Consider the following 27,572-nt stretch of genomic DNA (forward strand, 5'->3'; position numbering starts at 1 on the left):
TAGACAACAATTAACATGATGAGACGTGTTTACAGAGCACAGGGGAGTGGGAGACGGATGGCGCCAAGGATGGCGCCAAGGAAAGGTAACAGCTTGCTGTTAATTGATGGCAGTTAACCACCAGTCAGGGATTGCCTAGGATGCAATGCTTAGCTTCAAGAACCAATCTGTTTAAAACGCGCAGCTTCTGAAAGTGTATATAACCTCGTGCTTCTGTACAATAAACTGACATTTGCTTGCATCAAGCTGCGTCCCGTCTCTTCATTCGCCGCATCTTTCTCCACAGCCCTTTCTCCTGTAGGGACAAAAATGCCATATATTCATGAATAATAAATACAGAACGAAAGAGACCTTGCAGGGGCCATCTAGTTAGCCTCTCTCCTCAGCAGGAGAAAGGCTCAACTAAAGCACTCTATCCAATGCTGACAATTTTGTGTTTGACTTTCAAGACTCTCATGTAAAGCTGTACCATCCCTCTCTGACCACTACTGCAGGGCTTACCAGTCTGATCAATTAAGAAAGTTCTCCTTAGTGGCTTTTCTTCCAGCACTTGGAAAACAGTTGCCAGGCCTCTTCTGATAACATCTTCTGATATCAGAAGAAAACGGTATCAGATAACATCTTCTGACAACTCTCCTTTCCTGAAGGAGTGGCATACACAATTTTCCTGGTCATCTTCCTGCTACTTCTATACCTAAACAAGGCATCTTTCTTGCCCTTTAGCCCCTAGCTCTTGCTAGACAGCTATTCCGACTCTAAATTTTCTGCCTTCACCCACCCATATTTACTTAGGGCTACTTTATACTCTTGCTCTTTGGAATCTGACATGGCTTTGAATTCCCATTCACTTCTTTCCTGAGCTTCAGGTCAGCAAAGACAATCTGCTAGATCACTCACCTCCTACGTTCTCAACTTCGATCTGTGCTGTGTAGTCTGTGCTTCCTTTCTGAACACACGTTAAGGAAACAACAAATGCTGAACACTTCTTTCCTGAGCTGGATGCAGCCTACCCCTTTCCCAGTTCAGTCTGTTCTATCGCGCTGCTGTCCAATCTGCTGCCTATCCATCTTCTGCACAGCTCACACTTTGTGATTAAATTGCCTTCTCTCTTCCCAGTATGTCACAATACTCTACATTGGCAGGAGTCAAAACTTGGAAACCTCTATTCACAAGAAATGGATGCTGCTCGCTGCATGTTCCTAAACTTTTTTAGGCAGCTTGTCTTGCAGTAGTCTTTTAATTGCTCAAATATGTTGACATATATAAACCAGTTCCCAGAGACAGGGCAAGCCTGATTTTTGAAGAAGCCTTATCTACCTGACTTGGTAGCATCGATGCAAAGCTGCTGCCATAGCAGCATTGCATTCTCCTTTTACTTATCGGTAGCTGTGAACCTTTAACAAGTTTATTTCCACTGCTTTGGGACTTTGGCAGATGTGCACGACCATTGCTCTACCAGCCTACGCTACCTCCCTTTTTCTTACAGGCCCACAATTCCTAACTAGCCACAGTCTGTTAATATTCCAGTCATGGTATGCTGCCCTTAAGTCACACCCCCGAGTAAAGCTGTATTTGTTCCTTTTCTTCCCAGCCTCCAGTTTCTGCATTCTTACCTCATTTGGAGATAACCTGTCAATGATCTCATAATGATTTATCTGTTGAGCAGTTCTTATCATCTTTTATATGAAACTAGAAATGTGTCTTCTCAGCTACACAACCCAGTCCAAATCATCCATGTTTATATTAACCTCAGGTATTTCTTAGCAGCTTCTTGAAACCTCAGGTCAGAGCTCCAGACACTCAAGCTGTGCGTGTGGTGAACAAGCAAGAACACCAGCGCCTGGTGTAGTCAGATCACATCCTCTGTCAGTTACATTTTTCTGCTAGTGGGAATGTTACTATTCCAGAATCATCTTATGGTCTGATTAACATTTTATACTCTATAGCAAGGTTTTCAAAAGCACTTACAGCAGCAGTCAATTCCCTCAAAGGTACACAATTTTATGGGTGAACTGTGCTACAGAGGCACCCAATGACTTCCTAGAATAAAGTCAGCCATGCGTGACACAGCCAATACTACAACTGAGAAATATCCTATGGCTAGCAACCTATATAGCACCTAGCAGAAAATCCTGAAAATATCAGCTGTCAATTTCGGCTGTAATCCCATCCCATATGATGCTTGCTAGTTTACTGTTTACCAGACTTTAGAGGAAAGTAATTATGCCCATGTTTACCCATAACAGCAGAATTTTTTCTAAGAATCACAGACTATAGTCGTGCAGAAGGAATTATGTCTGGAGGGAGAAGTCGAAACAAAGATTCTAAATACCTTAAGAACAAAATCTCTCTTCTCAGCCTAAGCCTGTGAGAATAATAAACCCAAGACCGGATTAACAAAGAAAAACTGCTCTTCACTTTCACAGCACTGCAGGTGGTATTTTACAACAGAAATAGGAATTCTGGAAAAATACTGATTACTTCCATATTTCTCCTACAAATGTATGAGGAACATACGATGTTGGTTTTCGTCCACCAGTGTTTTTAGATTTCAGCAGTGAATGATGCACTTCCTTCCATGTCTTCCCACTCCTCTCTTTCTGCTATAGTTTAATTCAGCTCCACAGCCCCTGAAGCTGCTCATTAAGCACAATTCTGCCTTTCCCCTAGTACCATATTTATAAATATGACCTTGAAACATTCCCTGGAAGTATCTCCTTCACACGGGGAGAAAAAGCTTGCTGACCACCCCTTTACAAAGGGTTATGTTTGGAAGTGAGCCGATCAGCTTGCTAGAAAACATACACAGAAGCGTGCAGGAGAACTCTCAGACTCCATAGCCACAGCAGGTCATTCATCTAAGTAGCAACAAGGCAGTGAAGTCATTCACTAGTGACAATTTAATGACAACACACATTCCAGCCTTTCTTTTTTTTTTCCCCTTCCTCCCTTACAGCTATTTCCCCAGTAATTAGCCTTAGACTGTTTCTCAGAACATAGACCACATTCTCTATTGGCAATTTGTAATCCATCTCGCAGCAATTAGACTATCAATGTTAAAAACTAAACATGGCAAATGTCATGTAGATAGCACCCTTCTTTTCTTGGCTGGTGGAGTTTCAGTGCACTTGAACAGAAATTAATCCTGCTGTGCTTAACAGTGCAGTTGTGCCAAACAGCACGAAATAAAGGCTAATGGAACCTTGCCTGTGTGATCTTGCATGGCTCGGTACGACCGCCTCAGACGTGAGCTTGCTGAGTGCAACCTTTTACAAGCTTTGCCCTCAAGAGAACGAAGCAAGCCAGTCAACAAGATATTGAGGGGAAAAAAGAAATTTAAACAATCATTAAATATGAACAGAACTTTAATTAATGAATTCCCTTCTTCCCACTGTGCATGGAATATCATTTTTTCCCTGGTTCGTTCTTAGGATGAGGAGTTGAATTTAACAGATTGAATTTCACTTCCATGTCAAAGATTTACACATTTACAAGAGAAGCACTTTTCCATCCATAGCCATGCCTGGCTGACCACCTGCCATGAGCTGCACACACAGGATCTACCATTCTGGTAAGGAAGGTCCTCTTATGAAAGACACAGCTACAATTTTAAACCTTCAAGATTAGCTTTAAACTTCAGATATGCACACAGTCCAGCTTGCTTCATTATTAAAATTTTAACCGCTCGCTGCACTTACAACGCTGCTTACAACTCTTGCCACTCTTTAATGCACATTTCTGCAAGGGAGCGGTGATCAAGATGGGGCTCATACTTGCATCATGGGATGTGGCAAAGCGTACAGCTAACAAATATGCCTCAAAATATGCTAGTGCACAGATACACCCATATCAAGCATTCAGTGACAGCAGAAGTACACACACATGATAAGGAAATGGGATGGGAAAGACATTCCCGAGTGGAAAGTAGGTCGCAGAACAGAATGGAGGCCAAAACACTTTGTCTAGAAAACTACAGCTATTTGCACTTTACTTTCTCTAGAAGGCAGATCTCTGTTTTGAAGATTTCTGTAGGAAATGCCCAGCCACACCTTGGTGATCTCAAAGAAGACAAGTCAGTTCCCACCTCCACTCGAGATGCAGCAGTTCCACATCCTCATGCCTTGTTCAGGCCAGTGAAAGTAAAGATGGCATATCATCAGGCTTTCAGACTGCTCTTCAACGCTCACTTTTAAATTATTTTAGAAATAACAGGAAGCTTCACATTTGGAAGCCAAACTGAGATACAAGAGATGCCTTGAAACAGAGCTAAAGGATATTTAAAACTGGAGCCCATGCACCTGCCACATGTAAGTTAATATTATTGGCAGCAGCAAAGCAAGCTAGGTGTACTACTGGTAAATGGAGGAGATACTCATACACAGTATTACAGGTTACATTATCAAGAGAGACTACAGCTTGCCTGTGATACTACACAATCCTCACTGATTTCTAGAAACTAAAGTTCGAAGGATACATACATAGTTCACAGGGAACACTGCCCCAGCTGAAAGGCATTACCCTTCTTCGACACTTCAGTCCTAACAAGCCTGTAACATCAATACCTCAGAGTAAATATAAGAAAAGCTCATCACCACATCCGCAGATATCTTTTGACATTTATTTAGAGGTCAATGCAATGCAGAAGGAGTATCTCAATGTTTCAAGAGCAATCAGTCTTCATGGGGTAACCTTAACTAGCTGTGGATGAACTATTGGCTCCTTTCATCCTATTATGAACCCTGTTCAAGGAAGGAAGAATTGACTTGGTCACACATGTCTCTCAAAACATTTGTTTGTTTCGCTGCCTGCTTCCAGGGAAGGACAGGTGTGCTCAGCACACAGGAATTCAATTCCAGCACTATTACTTGCAAAAAAGGAAGCAGAGTTTTACTAAAATAATGACTACCTTCTTCTCAGGTAAGTATTATCAAGCATCTCCAGCACCACTAAATGCCCCAAAACCCAAAGCAGATCAGTTGCATCCCATGCTGATGGGCCCATTCATAACATCAGAACATACCATTTTTTGAAGTTTTTGTCGTGTTCTTCTTTCAGGTACTAAAGAAAGAAATGTTATTAGCCAGGACAGAGTACAACCTAGCAATAAGGTTATTCGGAGAGGTTGCTACAACAGAAGACTGACTTATTAAAAGAAATGCTGCAATGGTTGTGCTGTATTTACAAGTATAAAAACTACTCTGCTGCCCCCAAAAACCTTTTTTTTTGTATTAAATGATTCTTGAAAGATTACCCAGATGAACTGTTCTTACAATTATGAACCATGCCATCTGTAGACAAACATCATCGGTACTGGTTGGGGTTTTTACAGCAGACAATTGCAGTATTTCAAAGCATTTAAATATTTTACGCCATTGTTTCCATAAATGCAATTTCTCCTTAATAACCATAGAATCATAGAATGGTTTGGGTTGGAAGGGACCTTAAAGGTCATCTAGTTCCACCCCTCCTGCCATGGGCAGGGGTAATGTCATAATCCTGATTTTTTGAAGTAAAATGCATTATCATTACATTTCCCTAACTGTTCTGCTCTAAAGTATTGTCTTTTTGCATTGGGAATTAAATTGGGGAAAAAAACCCCTCCAAGTCCAATAATTAAGAAAAAGCACAAAAAGAATGCAAAGTACATCTTTGAATTCTCTAAGAACAGACAAAATATAAACAGTATATTCCCCTGTGTTTTTCAACAAGTCTAGTTACTGGAATACAAAAAGACTTTTAGAATAGAATCTCAGATTCAGTTTTAATTATATTCCCTCCAAGCCTCAACAGAACATACATGCTATAGGGATATACACATTTTGCTGTGGGGATGGGAAAAAAAGCTACAGAAAAAATTTACTGCAGTATCCATTTGAAATGTTGAGAAATACTTCAGTATATTCCCTGTTTTCACTGTAATACTCCAGCTCCAAATGGAGGAAGCAGAATAGAGAGATCTGGTAAGACCATGCTATACCATGCTTAGTTTTCAATAAAACCTGTTAAACTCATGAAAACAGCCACTTGCCACCTGGCATTTTTGTCAAATCCTAAGATACAAAGCATACAAACTATGTCAGCGGTGTCTGACCCAGACCATCTTGTTTCAGTTGAAAAACATTTGAAAAAGTGAATGTAAGTGTGCAGCGGCCAAGCAGCCTTACCTTCCTTATCACAGACAACGGCAACACCGCATGCTCAAGAAGAGCAAGGGTGCAGGGCAATACAGAGCAAGCTGCAAATGCAATGTTACTTTCTCACTTAAAGCATTTTATTCCAAGGTGTTGGCATCCATTACTGGGTTTGGGGGTTTTTTCCCCCCACTTTGAGCTATACTGAACAACTTGGCTTACCTGGAGGTGCACTGTGCTTGTATTCTAGTTTATGCTGTGGATTCTTCCTGCAAAGAAAACAGTAAAAGCTTGATTTGCCACCTTGTTCCACACCTAACAAGAACCTAACAAGTTCCCAGAACTCCTCTGTATTTTGTGAATAATTTTCACTTCTTTTTAAAATAAAATTCTGTGACCAGTGCCTTACTGCAGTGTCTCAGCTTACGTAATGTAGGGTGGAAGAAAAAAAGGGTTCCATAAGAGTTCCTTTTGTTTCAGCCTTTTAAAAAAAAATAAAAAAGACAGCTGACCAAAACCAAGAGATGAGATAGTTTCCAAACTTGTAAGATGAGATGCATTTGTTCAGCATAATAAGAACTGATCCAATTATTTACTCTCACTAAAACCAAAACCAGAACATAACCTCTGGTGCACAAAGTGCAATGCACACACAGTGCATCACAAGTCTGAGATACCCAGCCGTAACTTCCATATTCTGCAACATAAGGCTAAAAATCAAATAGTTTGGGAAAATTAAAGAAATTGAAAAGAATTGCCTGTCTCAAAGTATCACAGGGAAAGGCCAAAGAAGGACTGTTAAGAGAGTTTACTCATTTCTGCAATATGCTGCTGCAATCTGGGAAGTTCAATATACAAGTGTGTATGTCTTCTATTAAAAAACAGCATCAATGCAATGAAAATTAAAAATTTAAAGTCAACTTACTCTTTGATCTGCAATAAATGCTCCCCTCATTCAGGCTGCGATCCAGGTCATGAACACACTGATTTATCCCACCCCCTAAAGCAGTTATCCAATGCTGTTCTAATGTTTTAACTTGGTCCCACTTACACCGTGCTGATCTGTTGTGTTAGTGTATTAGAGCGGCACGTTAAAATTGTTTCAGCTCAATTTACTTCTGTGCAGAAAATTAAAATTAAAAAAAATTCTAACTTTGGAAGAAAACTGGTTCAGTTGTCCTAATTTCTCCTTCTGAAAAAGAATCAACAATTAAAGCCCACTATTTAAGAATGACAGACCATTTGACATTGCTTGAAACACAAGATTAATTTCTATAACTGCAGAATTTTTTTGATATTTTACAAAATACCCTTGCTGTGAAGACTGCCTTGTAAAACTAGTTGCTTATGTTTTCTTATTCTTCAAAAACAGAATACTCTTCAGTAAGAAAATCTTATTTTTACATCAAATAACTTGTTACACATTCACATACTTGAAGCTGATTTACAGTTTTATAGCTACTGCTATCCCAAAGTGCATTTCATGTGCATTAGAAGGGATAGTTATCTGAATAAAAACATGCAAGTACAGCTTTCTATTAAATACCGTACTGAAACAGAACAGTTGCTTAATCCAGTGTTTTGCAAGTGTTGGTAGCATCAGAGCATTTGATCCCAACTCAAGGCACAACATTTAGATAACTCAATTATGTATTCCAGTAGTAGCCAACAGATAAAGACAACAAAAATAACATCAAAATCCTTCAAATGACACCTGTTGCTTTGTGGAAAGAATTATCATTGCTTTGTGGGTGCCTCCTTCCTTCTACCCCAAAAAGAATGAAACGCTGTTTAAGAAATGATCAACTAATACAGCACAGGAGTTGACTTATCTGCAAGGAGAGACAGTTTTAGTTTTGGACAGTGTCCATCGTACTCCTGAAAAGTATGTTGGCAATTTCAGGAGCGGTATAAACCTAGATTTCGCATCCTGAGATGAGAAATTCATCTCACAGATGGTTTTTGAGAAAAGAAACACTTCTTCTGCATTAGTTGAACATAAGATGGCTTTTCCTTAAAAGTTACTCCCATTTTGTTACACTTTATAAAGAACACGCTCTTTAGGATCATCACGCTTCCAGGGAGAGAGAGAGAAAATGTTTCTGCTCAAGCACAATCTTTAACAGCAGCTGTTAGTTTCAATATGCCCCCACAGAAGGGCTGTTGTCTCAAAATATATCCTTTTGTCCATTGCATCAATTACAAAGCAGTCCTTACACTCTGCTAAATACAAGTGTAAAACCTAGATATTGAGAAACAAATGGAACAAAAGGATCTTTTGAAGAAAATCAACAGCTGCTAAAAGAAACAGCAGTCAGCCATAAACTGGATTTTCTTGCTGGTACCTAAATTATGCTTTCTAACAAATCAAATACTGACTAAAATAGAGGTTTTGTACAAAATCTTAACAAATATTTTGTCAAAATCTGAACTAAAAGTTACATATCAAGAAGAACATGTAACAATAAATTATTGTTTCTATACAAGAACAGTTTACTACAGGTTGAAAAATGAGAAAGTTTTGATCTCTAGGCCACTGAACAGGTTCCAAAAGTCAAGGCTTCATGTTCACCAGCTGAAATCACAAATACTTTGCACAGACCTTGGTGGCATAAAGGTAGCAGTCTGGCGCCAGTAAATTTGGAAAGCCACAGTCAAGATTTAACATCACTATCCTACTGTCAATTTGCAACTCCAGGGGAGAACATTCTTAACCTGTAAAACAAGAAAAGCCATTTTGTACAGTGCTTCTTACCTATAACAAGCCGTTCCATACGGACATTCAGGCCGGTTATCATTGTTATCCTGAGTTACGATCTCTGTTTCATGATTGTCATCGTCATTAGGGTGACTAAACTGCTGAAAGTGAATGGGATTCTTCCTGCAAAAGACAAATATAGATCAAGAACTGACTATTCCATTTAAACAGGAGAAGTGGAGGTAAGAAAGGTGTTACTGAATCAGTGACATTTTCAGCGGTTACAGAAAGAGAAGCTTTTAACGTTTAACTTGATGCAGAATGTAAGACCTGCTTTCAGGATAACTGAAGAAAAGTTTTGTTTCAGCAGAGGCCGCAAGAGGTTAAAACATGAATTCTCCTATTTGCCATCATCAGCTTTACGTTTCAGGCCTCCAACACATACACAATCTACTGATGTAGTCCCATAGCATGAATCTCGCTCCGTGGCTTGCTCCGTCATGACTCCCTCTGGAGTTACCAAGTGCTACACAAACCTCTCGCAAAGTCTGAGCTCAAGCTGCGAGGGCCAACCCATGGCAGCCGAGCAACTGCAGTCCTGAAGCCTTCCCACGCTCTCGGGTGATCACCTGTGAGCTTCAGGCAGCATGGCTCAATCATTACTTCTGTTCCGTATGCAAGTTACTACTCACTTGAACACTTCAAATGCCAGCGTATTATTCCAGAGGGATGAAGTGCTGGGGCCTGAGCAGCAGGCCCTGAGCCGAAGCTGACCTCCAGAAGAACCCGCCAACCCAACCTTAAATATATGTATTTAGTATCCAATCATTAGCGAAATATGCACGGTCATTAGTGAACCATGTATGGCCATTAGCAAAAGATGCACCTTGGATAAACTACAATCATGACAGAAGAGACAGCGCATCCTTCCTTGCTTAGAGGCAGGCGGCCAAAGCCATGAATCCAGCTGTTTGGCCTTGTCTGGAAACCGGTGGTTAAAATCCAGTCGATAAAGGGAACTCCCTCGGTTCCTCCCAACCCCTGGCCAGGCTTTGGTGGCATCTGACAGGAGAGTGAAACCAGATGTTTCCACGTTTGGAATTACGTGAGCTTGTTTATTAATAGTATAAAAGCTGAACCCTCTTGCAGCGACGTTGCAGACCTCACCTACCAGGAGATGCCCTGCGCAGGACTTCCCAGCTGCCGGGACAGGCTCTCCAGATCCTCGTGCAACAGGGGCTCCCCAGCGACTGCGGAGCTGGAGGATGGCAACCTGTTAGGGCAACGGGTGATGTATCTTTCTGAACCACTACAGCTAGCTGTGAATAGTAACGATTAGGTGCATTGCCTTGCTTATCTGTTTTATTGTTTGAATCAGGGTATCGTAGGCTAATCCTTCTGTATGTGCATATTGCCTTATTTTCTGCATTAATTTGAAACAAACAGTGCATCAAGGGTATCTTCTGTATTGGTGTCTGTGTGCTATCTATTGACCCCATCAACTGGCAAAACAATGGAGCAGTCTCCTGGACATTACATTGATTATGCTCTCAGGTTTGCCTTGGCTACCGTGGCATTTTATTTGAAATACCAAATCACAACGATGACATGAAGTTGTACCCTAAGACATAACTCTGTGTGTAGCTGAGCCACACCGATGTTAGTGATGAGAGCACCGTACAAGACAAGGCAGCTATAAACAACATCACTTTGTGAAGAAGTGATGTTAAAAAGAACACAGAAAAATACATTATGACTTCAGGAGAAATTCATGGGGCAGATCAAAAGACACTACAAAAAATTATGTCATAGTGAACATACTGTACTAAAAGCAAATCTACTTTTTCCCTCTGATTTCTTTTAGAGACACTTTTTTCAAGCATATTTGAAAGCAAGAAAAGCGAGATGTTTTAATAAATGATTTTCCAAAAGATATACACAAAATACTTCAGTGATTTACCACTAATTCCCAGTGTACATAATCAACATCTTTGTGCAAACTGTAAAAGTGAACTGCTTGCCTCAAGCAAGAGCAATGATAACTTTAAACTGCAGAGGGATTACTGCTGTCATTTGCACTTGTTACAGCTGCATTTAGAAACACCAAGCCAGAAGCACGTATGCAGCTAGCGACATACACAGCAGCTTCCTCACTGACCACAACGGGCTCTTATGAACTTTCTAGGGAACAGTCAGTATTATTTTCAGCATTTCAACCAACACCGTAAGAGAAAAAGCGTTTGTTATAGCTTTTGCAAAATGATTACTTAAGCACCGTGAGCCCCACTAACCATTCAGGCCTCCTTTCAGGCACCGAAAACAGATTAGATATTTAGTATTAATACTTTTACATCTCCATCTGCTTGGTATCTTTCACTCGGGAAACTCAGCAAGCAAGCTACAGATAAACTCTTCCAGGAGCTACTTATCAGAGATCCAGTGTCCCTTAGTCCTATTTACACAGGTGACAGACGCCTTGTTCTGGTTCTGGTCTTTTCTGTTGATTTCTGCAGACTGTAGGGTAAGTAAATACTGTTTCACTAGATATCATTGCAAGGCTGCATTTACCAGTCTTTTATTCTACAAGTTCTCAGAAAACATCACTTCTAACCCCACATTCAGGCTGGCTGCCTACTTCTTTTGCCATTTAAAAATAAATGGGATGAAACCAAGTCATTTTAGAGGCTACTTGCTTTGTTTTCTAAATGCACAGAGCTAACGTACTAGCAATATTAGCCAGAATTTGAGTTCAGTCATTTGAAACACAATTCATCTTCTCAAAGGGACACAGAAGCAGCTAATGCTCTGTGAAATCATTTTAATACTTATTCCTACAATAAGATACATGCAGCATCATAGTCATGAAGGAAAGAAGGCCTAAGAGCTGCCAGTTAGCTAACCTATTCTGTTTTAGGTGATAGCCAGTTCCTTTCATGAATTTACTTCAAAAGCTATTTGGCCAATACCAAAGAGCCTTTATTGCAGGAGAGAAAAAAGAAAAAAAAAATTGTATAGGAGGAAGCAAGAAAAAGGGAAGGGTCTTGAGGTACGCACCCTATCACTGGGCCTCAGGATTCTTTGGGCCAGTGGATGATGCTCCTCAAATTATTCATCACCTGTGAAGCACCTTAAACATGTCCTATTTCAGATGCTCAGGACTAGTAACAACATCATAGTTTCTCTTACCTTTATGTGGATAATTTATACTTACTCCATTTCTAGATGTTGTGCAACGATATCCAGCAAAATAAATAGAAGCAGAGAAATGCACAGCTAATATTAAGTACACATTATCCCTTCTTGCAAAAATCTTCTTCCTTTTATTAAGAGTTTGGGTTGTTTGAGGGTTTGTTTGGGTTTTTTTGAATACAAGAGATCTGAGTTGTAAGAGCACAGCACCCTTCACGCTGGAAGCTGCACTCCAAAGTTAGTTTTACAACAAAACCTTGCTGCACAGGAATACGTTATTAATTTGATCAAAACAAAATCATTAAGCTTTACTCGCACAAAAAATAACCAATTAAAAGCCTATTTTAAGAATAAAGTTTTAGGAGAGTTGCCTTCTCATACACAGAAGCTCTGAATTTGTGGCAGAAAATTATGCAAATAAAAATTATGCAAGTAACACTTACAAAGTTCTTCAGAATCAATGCAGTCATCTCCAGCAGCAGCTGAGCATCGCTCAGTGAAATACTCAAGACAGTTTTCATCTATGCAGCTCCCAAAAGCATCTTAAAAGCTTTTTCTAAAACAAATTTAAGTGGTAAGGTCAGAATCCCTGGCTCTTCTTAATCACATGCAGGAGACCCCTGTCATCTCAAGGGCTTATTTTCTCAGCCTACTAAAGAAACTGGTAAGGAAAACGTAATGACTCACCAGCACTAGTTATAAAGCCATAGTATTCAAGCCTGAAGTTAACGCCACAAGTGCGTGTAAGATGTTTATAAGTTCTAAACTCTAAGTCTTACTAGAAAACAGGTCTCATAAAAAGACAGATGCAAGTCTGTAGCTGCCAGATTTACAAGCTGAAGGTGAAATGAAAAATACTTCTTTTCATAAACAAAGAGCACAGTATTTAGAAGAATGCACATACAAATCCAAAGGCTGGTTGAGCATGCCCTGCTTTGACAGTTACAGGAAAGATTCACACACACCCAGTCAGCACAGAACTGTACCACAGGCTAGCCAAAGGACAGAATTGTGGACAAAAATTGTGAAATTACAGTTTCAGAGATGAGAGTTCAGCTGTACCACACCCCTACTATGCAACTCGAAATGGGGGTTGGGTTTGAATTTGTTTTTGTTTTTAAATCCCTATTCTTCTAACTTCTGAAAAGCGAGCAGCAGACAAGAAAATGAACACAAGACAGTATTCAAAGAGTAAGTTCCTTGACAACAAATATAGTCAGATATAACACAGACAGAGCACTTGCCTCCTAGTGGTAACAGCAGTTTCTTTCGATTTGGAAAAAGCTTCAGACTGCCACAGGAAGAGAATCTCACACTGACGGAGGATAAGAAGAAGAATCTCTGCAGAGAGAAGTGTGAATCAAGCTTGACTCTTTCAAAAAGCAGTGTTTTCAAATTCATAAATGAAGAAACTGAGCTATGGGTTACAAAGTTATTTCCTAAACATTTCAGCTATGTGTTAGAGACATCTAATAAAATCAACTAAACTAACATTTCATCTTTTCCATTTGTGCTGTTCAACCACGCACCCACCAAAGGTGCCTGTCATATGCAGAAGACAAGTATCTCTTACTAGGAGTTTATAAAATACGGATTAGAAAACTGAAGGGCATTCAGTTATTGGAAAAATGACATTTTATATGAAACCTCACCTAGAAAGAACACTGTAAGGAAATGTTATGGTTACCAAAGCAGTCCTCATTTAAGACGTTGACTCCTACAGCACATTGTGCTAGAAGACACCTTTCATAAGGTTAATGGAAGGAGACAAAAACCAGCTACTCATCGTACTCAAAAGAGCACTCAAAGCAGCTCCTCTTCCTTAGCAACTCTAAAAAACAGGTTTTGCTCAAGGAGAACACTACACAATCAAAAACTGAATACGCTATCAGTGCGTTCCTTCAAAGCGTCCATTCACATCACACTTATATACACTTCTGTCAAGAATATGGGTAACTGCAATGGCTTGCTTTACTGCAACATAGCTATCTCATTGATGCAGAATGACTACTTGGTGGTCTTGCATTAAAAGCACATACAGGACAGACGATAAAGCACCTTTCTTTGCAAACAAGCAGGTTTAGTCTCATCACATTTCCTGAAGATCAAAGCTGATGGTTTTGATACTTCCTATTTACAAATTTCTCCAACAAAATAAGATTTCGTTATGTGCTATTTCAGAGCATTCTTTTCTTCTTACAAAGCAACACTTCCCAAAAGTACTGCTGCCAAATGTTTTAGAATAAAGACCCAAGAAGAAACGTGCACATGCAGACTCCTATTGCATGTTACCTGTAACTAAAACTTGCCTTCCAAAACATTAGGAATCCTTCAGCGTGTCAGAGCACTGAATCAGCTTCACCCCCACAGAGGGGAAAACTTGTCTGAGCAAAATGAAAAGTAGCTGGAGCAAACTAAAGGCTGCATTTGTACTACTGGATCAGCTTGGCTGCCTAATGAACCATGTCCTCCTCATAATCATGAAGGGCAAAAACTGAGATATGCGAAGGAATGCTACATGAAAACTGGAAGTCTGATGTGCTCATGAACACAACAGCTTTACGCAGTTATCTGCAGCAACAGGCACACCAAACATACACAAGAACCCATTTACTTGTGCTTGCTTGTTTGCTGAACAACCTAAGCTTTTACTGTCACTCAAGCCCCTTGGGGGAAGAGGTAAAAAATACAAAAGTAGTAACAGTGATAATATTTAAAAAAAAAAAAAAAATCACAGGACCTCCTGTTTCCTGGATTAGCCTTATCTTTTGTGCTTACAATGTACATAGATTTATGTAGTGCTCAAAATCTTCTCCTAAAGGCAGTTCTCAGGTCACTGGTCACTTGCTACCCTCAGGAACACCTCTAGACGCCTATCTTCTCTTCAATATATTAACACATGGCATTACAGATCTTTTCTGGGCAGAAAGAACTAGCAGGAGACCAGGCACTCAGCACTGGGGTTTTTGGGATCTTGCTGGAACATTTGTATCGCACAAAACATTTGTATGACAGATTGTGAATTGAGAGGATATGAGTAGCAGAAAAAAAAATAAAAATCATCCCTCAATTGAAGTATCGCCAAAGACACTGACCAGATAAGGGTTCACAGGGAGTTTATAAGTGTGACTTGTTCTGGTTTTAAGAGGGGACTGAATGCTTAAAAAAAAAAAAAATAAAAAAAAAAAAAATGGTGCAGATTGGCCAAGTTACAACAGAAGTAATTCTCCATTGTTTAGGGATAACAAATAATAAGCATTTTAAATAGTCAGATCACAAAGCATACAATAACTTCATCTTTCATAAAAGTTTCAGCTGCAAATAAAATAAGCCTACAGGGTCTATGTTGGGCATTTCAATCATTTACATCTCTTCTCCCTGCCGGTACATGTACTGTACACACAGGGGGGTTTATTTCTTTCCTTTTTAAAGTGGACCTTTGTTTCTTATTTCCTAGAACTCTGCATCGTTTAATCTGCTGAAGTACATCATCCCTTGTTTAGGTTATATTGAAAGTTAGCAAGACATCCTGGCTCCTCCTTTTATACTTTTAAAATTCTTGCTATGCCATTGGTTTCTCATCAGTCCCCATTTACCAAAAGATTTCTTTCAAATCAAAGCTTGTAACGACTTTACTGTTTTTGGTAGCTAATACAGTACTTCTTAATAACAAGCTAGCTTAAGCTGGGTTTATTTTTGCTTCACCTGTAACAGCCTGTTCCATACACGCAAGGTGTCCTCTTACGCTTGTTCTGTTTGGAGCTTTCTGAAGTATCTGCACTTCTGGTTGAATCAGAAATCTGTCTTGTAATCCAGATTTGCATCAGGCTCAAGAGTCCCTTCCTGGGCACCAAAAGATCAGGAAGTCCTGCCCAGTGAGCCTGTTGGCTTGCAGAACCAGTCATCTGCTCTTTGTTTACTGTTTCCTCAATTCTATTTCCTTTACTGGAGATCTGACCTACTCTTTTAGACAATTTACTATGCTGCTGCCTAGCTTTTCTTCCCACAGAACTTCCAGGGGTTTTTGTTCCAGTCTTGCCATTCCCTGCCATGTTTCTCATGGTATTCTCAAGAGGAAATCCAGAGCATTCTGTGGAACAAGGTTCCATTTTGAAGGACCTGAAAATGTACATTCTTCAGAACTAAAAGCTTTAAGGTCAAACTCTGCCTCATCATTCCTGTTTTCAAAGTGAGAGAATCATAGTAGAGCCCAGGCTGGAAAGGACCTTGATAGAGATTAAAACCAGCCCCGTGGGCACATATTAGCTTGGGGCTCATCGTTAGCCAGCAGATGTGTTACACTTGAACAAAAGGTTAGATGATGGAAGTGTAAAGAACTCTAGTAGGTAACAGAAACTAAACAACAGACTGCTAATGTATGCAAAGGTAAGCAGGAAATTTAGGTAACTGCCCAATAAGATGAAAAGTACATCCTGAAGAGGCGCCAGAGGGAGGAGGTTATGATAATGAATTTTTGGAAACCTTACGTATTTGCATGACTTTGTATAATAAATATCTGTCGGCTTGTTGAAACAGCGTGCAAGTTAGGAGTAGCGATCCCCCTTGCACCCAACGCTGCAATAAACATACCTCTTTGTAACTGCCCTCGAGTTGTACAGTTCGATTCCACATGTCAGTTTGGTGACCCAGGTGAGACCCTCTCTGTCCGGCTGTAGGACCTGCTGAGGACAGGACTCCTCTGGGTGCCCCCAGGGTTTCTCAGGAGGACTCCCCTACTCACCTAGATGACTGCGAGGACAGACAGGGACCATCGTCGGTGGACCAGGTATGTTGCAGTTGGGTTGGGGATACCTGTAAGTTGTGAGGAGACGTCCTACGTGAGGTAAAGAGCGCTGGTGCTTGCCCCTGGAAAGGCTGGGGGTGGGAATTCGGGTGCTCTCCTCGCTGCGGTAGCGGGAAGGGGCCTCTCGAGGGGTAACAGGTTTTCTCCCAAGTGGTGTGTTTTGGCCAATTTGGGTTCTCTTCAAGAATGTCTTTTGGCCATTTTGTCATCTGTTGTAAAATTCGGTACCGTGTATTAGTTGAGACCTCTTGTTGATATTTGACGTTCTGGGGTGGCATAACGGTGTTTGAGGTCGGAATGTCCATCATAAAATGGTATTGTTGCTATCTATCTGAGTAGCAGAGTGAGTGTGTAACGGGCCCTTTTGTGCGAGTGTTTTGTGCAACTGAGACGTAGCTCAGCTACAAAGCGAGTGCTGAAACCTGCAACTTGTGATAATTTGTATTATTTACTGTATTGCATAAAGGTGAAATGGGAGGTCAACAGAGTGGGGAAAGAGTGAACATGAGCCCTTTGGGTTGTATTTTGGCTCACTGGAAGAATACAGGAGGACCGCAGGGTGGGAGTGTGAGGGAAAGGGTTAAAGAAGTTTTAGTAGGTCTAATTGCTTAACGATTACCTAGATTGTTGTTGATAAATAATGCTTTGTTTTACTAACTATTGTGTAAATTAACTGAAGCAAGGAGTCTACAGCTCCTCCTGAAGGACAGTTTGTGATGAGAACTAGCTAAAACCAACTCTATAGTCTGGACAAAGACCAAGGAGCAACTGAGTCTGGCAAAGAGAGAAGGTTCAGAGTGAGAAAGACTACCAAGCCTTCATCCCCATGACCCCCATGACCAGCAAGAGGCACTACGCAAACGCAGTTGGGAGGGACATATGGAAATGACTTCTTGGAACTAATTTTAATATGAAGCAGGGCTAGGTTATGAATATGTATCGGTATATTTGGAAATCTTATGTATATGCAACATTTGATTATATAAATTGAGACAAGTTGTTGCCCCTGGCGCACACGGCTTTGGTGGGACTACCCCTGGTGCTGCCCAGCGCTGAATAAACATACCTACTTTACAATCTGATAAAGATTGTGGAGTCTGATTCCACACGTCAAGCAAACATTGATAAAATATTATAACCAATGGTGGCCTTTATGTATCTTAGAAGATCAGGAAACTGTAACACCTCGCTACAGTTAATGCTATTTTTAAGATGACAAGGGAAATGGGACGACACATGCAGATTTGTTTTTCACATTGAGAAGCCATACAGAGTGTGGCAGAAGGAGCGTGGGATTAATATAGCACCACCTGATCCTTTGACTTTGGCTCTAGAAAAGGACAAGGAAAAACTGAGACCTAAACTAGAAAGATGCTCTTGTTGAAGTTTTTTGTGTAATATAGGATCGCTGTGTTTTGTAAAGACAGAGCCTCAGGCTGTGGCTCCTCCTGGGGTGAAGCGTATTGGGAGATAAAAACTTGCACTAATGTAGGACCTGAGGCGGGGGAGTCAAGGACCCCAGGGAAGGGTTAAAGTCTTGGGGTGAGTTTGTACAAAGCCCCACACCCGCTGGGAGGTGCGGCTGAGCCAGGCTGGACGCGTGGCAGGCTGGTTGCTGGTTGCTGGCAAAGGCACCACAGGTAAGGACACAGACTTAAAGCAGCACAGAGCAGATCTGCGTTCAGGGTTCGAAAGGGTCAAAGCAGGGGTGCTGTTGCAGAGGCAGGCACTTGTGCCTGCTGCAGAGCAGGGAGCATCTCCTGCCCGGAATCCTTCCAGTGCGAGGAGGCGGGGGTCGCTGTTGCTGACACCAGAGCTGAAGGACCTGACAATGTCACCCCAAGGGCCGCAGCATTTGCAGCACGACAGGACCGGGAACTGGCCCCTTCAGGGCACGCAGTGGGGGCGGGGGGCGGGCGGGAATAAAGGCGAATCTGTGATGGGAGATTTAGATGCTTGGAAGTCGGTTGTGAAAGACTATCAGGATGACCCAACAGGAGTAGAAAAAGGGTTGACTGTTACTGGGTAATCGCCATGTAGAGAAGCTGACAGAAGCAGCACGGCACAAGCACAGCAGGTCAGAGAAGAAAAGCTGAGTCGTGCTGTAGTCACAGCTACGGCGGCGGCTTCGGGAAAAGTGAAAACTGGCAGAGGGACTAAGGTGAGAAGACGAGGCAGAGGCAGAGGCAGAGGAGGGATGCCTGGCAGAGGTGAAAGAGCGAACCCTGCCCTGCGGGCCCAGATCAGTGGGCACATCGTAGGGAAGTGGGCACGGGCAGCCAGATTGCCCAAAGCTGAAGAACCATCAGGGGGTTCCGGTGACTGCATCAGAACCAGACTGAGAGGCCTGGGGAATCCGCCCTAGCGGATCCACTGGTTAAATTAAAGCTGGGGACTAGAGAAAAAGGAGGTGGGATTTTTAGTGAATACAAAACCAACTTATTTGGTGTTAAACTTCAGCGAGAAAAGAATTTATTACAGTTGTGGGAGCTACTGGCCGCCAGGAAAAAGCATTGTGAAACCTCTGAAGTACAAATTAAGAAAAAAAAATCAGAATGCCATTTCACCAAAATATTTAACCAGGTATATCCGGGAGTAAACTCCAGGCAAGGCGAAAAATGCTTTACCTGTTACAGCAGAAATGAAAAGGGGGGCCTGCCCAGTTCGGGTAAAACAGTATCCCTTGGTCAGCAGGGCTGTGGGGGATATTGGCACAAAAACTGAAATAAAACGCACTGTGTAGTGGTTCTACTACCAATGTAAATCTGTGTGTTTTGCCATGGCAGCGACTTGTTATGGGATGCGCAGATGAAACTCTGCATTGACAACAAAGTACAAGGAATAAGGTTGGTCAAGTGCCTCCTACCGTAGTCAAGGGCAAGACTGGGTTGGCCTCTGTGTTTGCCACCAAGAAGAATCTTGAATTCTGCTGTTGGCTGCAAGCCAGTAGGTGCCGAGTGGTGGGAACATGTGCCATGCCAGACCTTGATGTGAGGAATGGCCCCCGCTGTTGTAAGAGGGTCACCCAGGAAGGAAGAACGTCACAAGACCCATTGGGGCACTGACTCATAGTATAAATATTTAGACTGACAAAATTGTAGGGAGAACATGAATCAAATGGGGACAATTGGAGAAGAAAAATATCCAGGGCAACAGTGACAAACTGATTTCTCAGAACTCCCAAGAAAAGGGGGGTCTTGATACCTGCTGGTCATGACGGATGCCTTTTTAGGGTGGCCAGAAACACACCCTTGCTGAACCAATAAAGCCAAAGCAGTAACCAAAGCACTATTATAAGAAATAGTACCGTGATTTGGGGTTCCAGCAGTAATCTCATCAGACTGGGGGCATTAGCAAAAAAGGTTGCACTTGCTATCCAATACTCAGCAGTGGATACAATCTGTAGCCACAGGAATGTTAAGGGAAGGTGTCCCCTACAAGAAATGGGTTTCTGCCTTGAACTAGCAAACATCTCTGTGCTTAAAGAGAAGCCTTTTTGCCTTGATGGAGATAATTTATTCTGTATTCTGTATTTATGCTGTATTCTGAATGTGGAAATTGGCTGGGACTAGGAGGCTGGCTTAAAGGCATTTTGCAAACAGGATTATTATTTTTGATCATTATTGTAATAATAGTTTTTTGATCAAAACCAGCCAAAATTATTTGTAAGCATTAGGCATATCTGAAGAGAATGCCTTTATTTGAATCAGCAGTTAAGGTGTAGTTTAGTCTGATGCTGTGGTTTTATCTGCTTCTGGTGAATTTTTGAAGTGATGAAATCAGAGATACTAAGAGTTATGAGGTAGTAAGGTAATAATCTAAGTAAGGGTGCTGTCTTTTATATCCACAAGTGCAATATGCTTTTATGTAGCAGAGAGAAACTTTGACAATAATGTTGCTTGAGCAAGATGTGCATGTGACAACTTGGGAAAAGGGATATCACAACTGGAGTGCAACAGTGTTTCTATGTCTGGCAGAGTGAAATCTTTCAAGACCTGAGTTTAGACAGTCTAAAATAAATTGTCAGTATTCAAAAAACCCATCTTAAGCCTCTTTTGCTTACATAGTGTTATGGAAGTCAACTGCTATTGTAGATAATTAATGATTTTTTAATACATATTAACAAATACTACTATTTTAACTTGAGGCAGTTGAGTAAGAAATACTCACGTGTAGCATTTGAGGGAATGTCAGCATAAATCACACTTACAGTAAGACTGCATTTTTAATTACTGTACTCATTAAGATTCAATGATGCCATAAGGCTAAGGCCTTATATCACAGATTGGTTCTGAACTAAAAGGTGTGTGCACATGTAGTTACGCACATTTGTGTTATTTTCCTTAATTGGCTACAAAATAATATAATTAGGTTGGGGACTAGATCTTGGGAATTTACCTATTATACTTCTGTTTGTTAAGGAACGTGCATAACACAGCACCCATGTAGGCTTGGCTTGTGGCACAGTTGTCAAATTTAGCATAGACATTCAGACAGATAAGCAACGTACTCTTCTTGTGTGTATCACCTACAAGCCATTATGGCTTAGTGTGTAAATCTGTATGTAACTATTGAAAAAAACACTTATGAATGTATATAGCTTAGAACTAATTTTTTCCCTTTGTTAATTCTTTGATATCAATGAGGAATTCTTCAGAAAATGTATGGATTGGTTGGTTGCATAAGGGCAGTTGTTATTTGGACAGAAAATTGTTAATGGTCAGGGATTTTCCACTAAAATATTTGCAAATATTCCTAGTCAAACATCAGTTTGGTTTCTTTTTGGGTTTTGAGCTTGCATTAGTCCATGTTCAGAACTTTAAAATTACCTTTGAATTTTTTAAACTTTTTATATCACTGGAACAGAAAGAGCATCTAAATTAAAGCTTCAAGCTAACTTTATTTTTCAAGTATTTCAGGAATTATACTTCTGAACTGAGATTTTATAAGTTGGCTGTGTATTTTCCTGTGTTAAAATGCTGTTATTGAAAATGGTCAACCAAGCCTATGTCGCCCAAAATAAAAACGGGGGAATTGTGGATAACTGGCTAGCTGAAAAGGGTCACATAGACATAGTCCAGCTGGCTGAACAAAAGTGCGCATCGCTCTCAGCTTATCTGAAGTAAAGCAAAATACACTGTCTTTGGCTGTCCTTGTTACACAGTAACAGGAAGATTTTGGTGGGAAAAGAATGTTGCAGGTGGGAACAGAAAACTACAGAAGAGAAACAAGGGGCGGGCTTGGTATTTAGGCAACTAACCAATAATGAGCTTAACTTTTGTAATATGTATGAGCTAATTATAACAAGGCATAAAAGGTGACTGTAAGGGACAATAAACGAAGTCTGCTGATCACTCATATTGAGTGACTGTGTCTTCCCTCCGTCGCAACAGGAAGGAACATCAGGAATACTATCTCAAGAAATAAGGGAAATAATAGGCAAAACCAGCCTCACCACTCAGTTTGAAAAACATCACCAGGCTTGGTGACAACTAGTAAACTTCACCTACAACCCACAACAGGAGCAAACTGAAGCATATGTGCTCCCAATTAGTGCAGCAAAAGAACAGGCAATCTTTCCCGTTGCGACACTAGGAGCCATACACCAGAAAGTCACTGTCAGACCCCTAGGCCATAATGTTTGGGCAAGTTATGGTCAGACCAAAGGCAAGTGGCAGTCAATGAACATGGAATGAACATGTTCCCCAGGGAACAACTGGGATACATCTGTGAAAACGCAGTAATAAGAGAATGAAGATCTGTGTTTAGATATCAAAAAGGCTATGCGTGCTTTTGAAATGTTTCCACATATTAAAGCCCAGCCACAAATATTTTATGTAGGAAATGGATGCACATGTGTTACAACTTCTTCTGGTAACAAGAGTATTGATAATTGTCATGAAATGGCAAATGGTACTAAATTTTGTATGTATAATTTTACTAGAATTGTAGGCTGTGACTTTGGTTATGTTGTTCCTGTAACTACCAGACAGTTAATTGGAACTGATTATACCCTGTATCATGATATACCTAAATTAAAAATAGGCATGAACATTAGCCTCTTCAAAGCAATGCTTAGACACCCCAACATAGAAAGACTGGTCCAAGAAATAAACAGAACGGCCCAACACATGCTTCGACAGGAGAAACGTGACTCTGAAAATATAAAATCCATCTTTAGCCGATGCAGAACAAGTTGGAGAACATCACTGGTGGGACACCTTTGCAGGCCATTCCCCCAAAGCAACACAAGTATTCTACTATTTAATACATCCCATGTTAAGTCATGTTGGAAGGAATGATCCTGTTATCTCTCTTAAACGTCTGTCTGTGGTATAAACTAAGTATCATAGTCAGAAGAACACAAATAATGTGATCAATGATGCATGTCTACCAAAACCCTTTGTCTTCAGAACTTGACAAAAGACTTCCCAAGTCCTAAGAAAAAGGGGGAATGAAACAGAGCAAGGTCTTGAAAGATTATTCGGGATGAGTTTGGTACCATGCTCTGGGGGATGCTCTGTTTATGTTGAGATATAACAGAGACGGCACGGCCTGTTCTGTTCTGCTGATGCTACTGAAGTAAGAGACAGGAGAAATGTACTCTGAGCAATCTAGCAGTCATAAATAAAGATAAGGTGGGCATTTGAAGGAGATGAGAAGGCCATGAGTCAGGAGGCTTTGCAAGCTCCAGCCAAAGAACGGAACGACCACCCAAAAGTCTCCCCAAAAGACAATTCTAGAAGACTCCACTTCAAGCTCCGCCTAAACCCCATCTATTATGAATATGATGATTAGATGTCAAAATCAAATGAATATGTATGTAAAGATGTTGTAACCTCTCGTGAAAACTGTATAAATTACCTGACTTTTCACTGAAAACTTTGGGGCTAGTTTGTCTGGTGCGAACTGGCTAGCTCCCCAGCATTGCACGAAATAAATACCTTTGCTGCTTAAAGACAAAATTCATCTCTGAGCAGTTACTCTGTGCCGTTTTGGCATCACCCTCCTAGAGAACTGCAGAGCTGTGGACTTTCAGAAACACCGGGGCACAACGCTTGGCCAGCCTGAAATGTTCAGGAGGCTCTCAGCAGTAGAAACCGTTCTGACTTTACAGCAAGGCTGACCACACTTGCGAGTTTTCTTTTGCATGCTCACACCTGCAAGCCAAACCAGAACAGCTGCACACACAGCAGAGCAATTGCTCAGCACATCTACACCAACAGAGCTCTCCTAAAGCACACCTGGAGCCACTCATACCCCAAGTCAACATCTACAGCGGAACCTGGCCACAAGCTTTGACACAATGTCATTTTGGGGTCAAACTGATGCACACCAAAAAATTAGTAAAACACACCTCCTTCTCTGCCACGTCAGGTATCGTGCTCCTTCAGTTGAGCTGTAACTGTTACATTATTTCCCAAATGCAAAGCCAAACAGAGAAAATATAACCAAGCATGCTCCTTAAAAAGCACAGGCAACTGTTCATTGTGTGTGACCAAGGGATGATGTGACCACGGCCCTTCAAACTTGCGGGATGCCTAGGCGGGACTAAACAGTGCTTGCAAACAAAGAACATGCCTGCTCGTTAAGACAGGCTGGTCAAGTTTACCACCAAAACTCTACATCAGCATTTGCCAACCCTGTCCAGCTTTGGGTCGCCAGAGCCACACTCAGTTCACTTGAAAGCATCTCCTAGTAGCAGTATCAAGCTCAGAACTGTACCTCCCAGATGCCTACGTGGAAGAAAACTCAAACTGTGCCCCCTTCTCCTTAAGCTGGGTTACAGCTTGTGACAGGAATTTCATCCCACTGCTTGGAAAAGCTCCAAGGCTGCAGCTGAAGGGAACTGGAGTTCCCTGCGTCTCAGAGTAATTCTAGAGCTAAAGTGGTGACAGACATCAGCTCTAGATCAGACGATACATGCCAGCACTCACCACTGACCCAGGGTGGCAACCTCCTTCTGTCCTACCCAAAGGTTTCAAACCCAACACACTGTCTTCCTACGGCAGGAAGCTTTTAATTTTTTACTTTTTAATTTTTTACAAATTTATAATTCGTAACACCGTTAACGCATTCCTTGAGACGGGACTACAGATACATTATGCAGACCACCAACCTGCCGTTTGGAAGCACTGGAGCTTTATGGTGAGAAATTTTTTCTACAACAGAGCGAGCAATGGTGAATAAATAAGACTGAGACAGGGTCCTTTTCCTCGAGGGAAAAGCACGCAACACATCAGCGATTGTTGAACAGACGGGCAGAATTCTCAGAAAAAGCAACCCCTAACTCTTAACAAGAAAAAGAAGGTCATTCCTCTTAATAAAAGCACAGCTGTGCTGAAACAAGTCAACACAATGTACTCACCTGTCCTCCTCCCAGATGAAGGCATATAAGCAACATGTTTCTCTGGAAATGACACGCTTAGGGCATCAGGTTTTCTTACCCCATCCTTTCATGGCATCACCTTTAAAAAACACCAAGAAAAGGTCAGTTGTGGTGTTGGCTTGGGAGATTCCCATGCCTGGGGGGAGTCAGGAATTCCACAGTAGTAAGTGCCTCTTTGGACACAGACTTTCCTGAGGTGCTCCCCACCTCCAGACAACTCCCTGGACCCCGAGTGGCACGTACAGGTGCAAGGAGGAAAAGAACGTCAGGGAACAGACCAGAGGCGTTAGGGAAAGGCGGGGGGGGGGGGGGGGGGGGGGGGGGGGGGGCGGGGGAAGAGAAGAAGAAAACCTAAAAAGAGACAGGGATACAGATGAGGACAGAGATGTAAAGGGAAAACCAGCCCTGGGCTGCAGGACAGAGGCGGAGGATGAAGAAAAGGGGAGAATGAGAGGGAGTGGGACACAAGCAGAGAGAGTAAAAGAGAAGGGAGCAGCAGAATGAGAAAGACAGAAGGGAAGAGGGAGCAGGACAGAAGAATAGGATGGAGAGCTACAGGGAATCAAAACACGATGGGTTTGTATGGCAAGGTTTGGGGAGGAGGAGGAAAAGGAGGAGAAAGAAGAAGAAACAACTGTGTGATCAACTGACCGCAGCTGCCGTTCCCCATCCCCCTGCGGGGAGGAGACAGGGAAATCGGCAGTAAAGTTAAGCCCCGTAGAAATGGGGGCTGGAGGGAAGGTGTTCTGAAGATTTGCTTTTCCGGCACGTTCTCCTGCTCTGACTTGACTGCTAATCAATCGCGCTGATTTCCCCAGGTTCAGTCTGTTTCGCCCACGGAGGTAATGGCGGAGTGACCTCCCCATCCTTGTGCCCACTCGTGAGCTTTTTGTTATATTCTGTCCCCCCTGTCCAGCGGAGGAGGGGGAGCGGTAAGAGCAGCTTCGGTCCAGCCCGGGTCACCCCCACACAAAATCACAGCGGCACAGGGAAGGGGAGGGGGGGCAGAGGAGGGGCAGGGGGCGCCTGGGGCACACAAGAGGGGAGACAGGGTCCCACGGACCAGGACTCACCACAGCTCTCGCTTTGGTACCGCTGCGAAAATGTGCCAGTTCAGACGCGCCTTTCCCCCTCTCCTCTCCCTCCCTCCCTCCCGCAGAACGCCGGCCGCTCGGCTCCCCCACCCCCGGTAACCCCCGGGTGTCTCACAGCTGTTCCTCGCAAGACGCGGCCTCCCGGACACGGCGCGTCGCTCCCTCGCGCACCGGGGGCCGCCCCAGGCTGTGGGTGACACACGGACCCCGCGGGTGACACACGGACCCCGCTGTGCACGCTGGCACCCGGCTGCTGCGGGGCTGGTCCCCCCCCACCGCAGGGCCAGGCCCTCTGTGCCCGCAGCAGGAGGCAGCTGCTGCCCGCCTGCCCTCGGGTTCCTTCTCCTTCGCCTCGCCCCGGCCGGCCCGGCTCCTGCCCACACCGGGCCGTGCCCCCGCTGCCCTCCCGCACCCGCGCCGCGGGGGGCGAGGCCGGGCAGGGACAACCCCCGCCAGCCCGAGGCGGCGCGGCCCCCGGCAGAGGGACAGAAGCGCAGGGGGCCGTGACCGGCGCCGCTCGGCCCCGCCCGGAGCCGCTCCTGCCGCAGGCCCTTCCCGAGCGGCAGCGGGGGGCCGGCTGGCCGCCGCCACGGCAGCGCCGGGGGCACCTGGGGCTGGGGCCCGGCTGCGGGGGAGATGCTGCAGCGGGGGCAGCGGCGCGGGGCGAGCGGGGCCGCGGCAGGCTCGGGGGTCTGGCGAGCTGGGGAGGCGCCGGCGCCCGGGGGGCGGCCTCCTGCTTCCCCGCCTCCCCCCCCTCAGCCCCCGGACCCTCCGGGGCTCCCGCACCCGGCTCGCGGTCGGCTGGAGTCCCCCGTGCCGCCCCCCGAGGCGGCCGGCGGGCAGGAGACACCCCCACGCCCCCCGCAGGGTCCGCTCGCCTCCCCTGCGCCCCCGCACCCCCCGCCGGGCTCGCCCCCCGCAGCAAAGCGCCCCCCGCGCCGCGCCGGCAGCCCGGGCCCCGCCGCTCCGGCCCGCAGCGCCGCCAGCCCCCGGCACGGCCCGGGCAGCGCGGCCGCAGCCCAGTGCCGGCAGCCGGCACCGCCCGGCGCTCCCGGCACAGCGCGGCCGCCCCCCGGCAGCGCAGCCCCCGGCCCCCCGCGCAGCCCCGCGCCCCCCAGCGCGGCTCCGGCCCCGCTCCCCGCCCCGGCCCGGGCCCCGCCGCCCCCCCGGCGCTCTCCCCCGCGCCCGCCGCTCGCCGCCCCGGCCCCCGCTCACCTGCCCCGGCGCGGCCGCGGCCCGGCGGCGCTCAGCGGCCGCTCCGCTCCCC

At 43.7% G+C, this 27,572-nt stretch overlaps 1 protein-coding gene and 1 non-coding gene across 15 annotated transcripts; both read right to left on the bottom strand.

Annotated features, from left to right (window-relative positions):
• LOC119142203 (aprataxin and PNK-like factor) lies at positions 1-27,572 on the bottom strand. Of its 14 annotated transcripts, XR_005102180.1 has the most exons (10): positions 27,521-27,572; positions 25,191-25,290; positions 16,760-16,830; positions 13,263-13,359; positions 8,887-9,012; positions 6,354-6,400; positions 5,021-5,058; positions 4,475-4,547; positions 898-946; positions 1-295 (listed from the first exon to the last, which is right to left on the bottom strand). XR_005102180.1 is itself a non-coding variant. In XM_037374926.1 (9 exons), the coding sequence occupies exons 3-8, from the start codon at positions 16,788-16,790 to the stop codon at positions 901-903; spliced, it is 420 nt and encodes a 139-aa protein (XP_037230823.1). In that variant the 5' UTR covers positions 16,791-16,830; positions 25,191-25,290; positions 27,521-27,572; the 3' UTR covers positions 1-295; positions 898-900. The 14 variants fall into 14 exon arrangements, 9 of the variants coding, with proteins under 9 accessions (XP_037230823.1, XP_037230825.1, XP_037230824.1 ...); XR_005102181.1 differs by lacking the exon at positions 898-946 and having other exon boundaries at positions 4,479-4,547; XM_037374926.1 differs by lacking the exon at positions 5,021-5,058.
• Positions 24,683-24,767, bottom strand: LOC119142205. Its single transcript, XR_005102185.1, has one exon. It is a non-coding gene; the product is annotated as a small nucleolar RNA SNORD45 (small nucleolar RNA).

This window comes from Falco rusticolus, unplaced genomic scaffold (genome assembly GCF_015220075.1).
Source record: "Falco rusticolus isolate bFalRus1 unplaced genomic scaffold, bFalRus1.pri scaffold_81_arrow_ctg1, whole genome shotgun sequence".
NCBI lineage: Eukaryota > Metazoa > Chordata > Aves > Falconiformes > Falconidae > Falco > Falco rusticolus.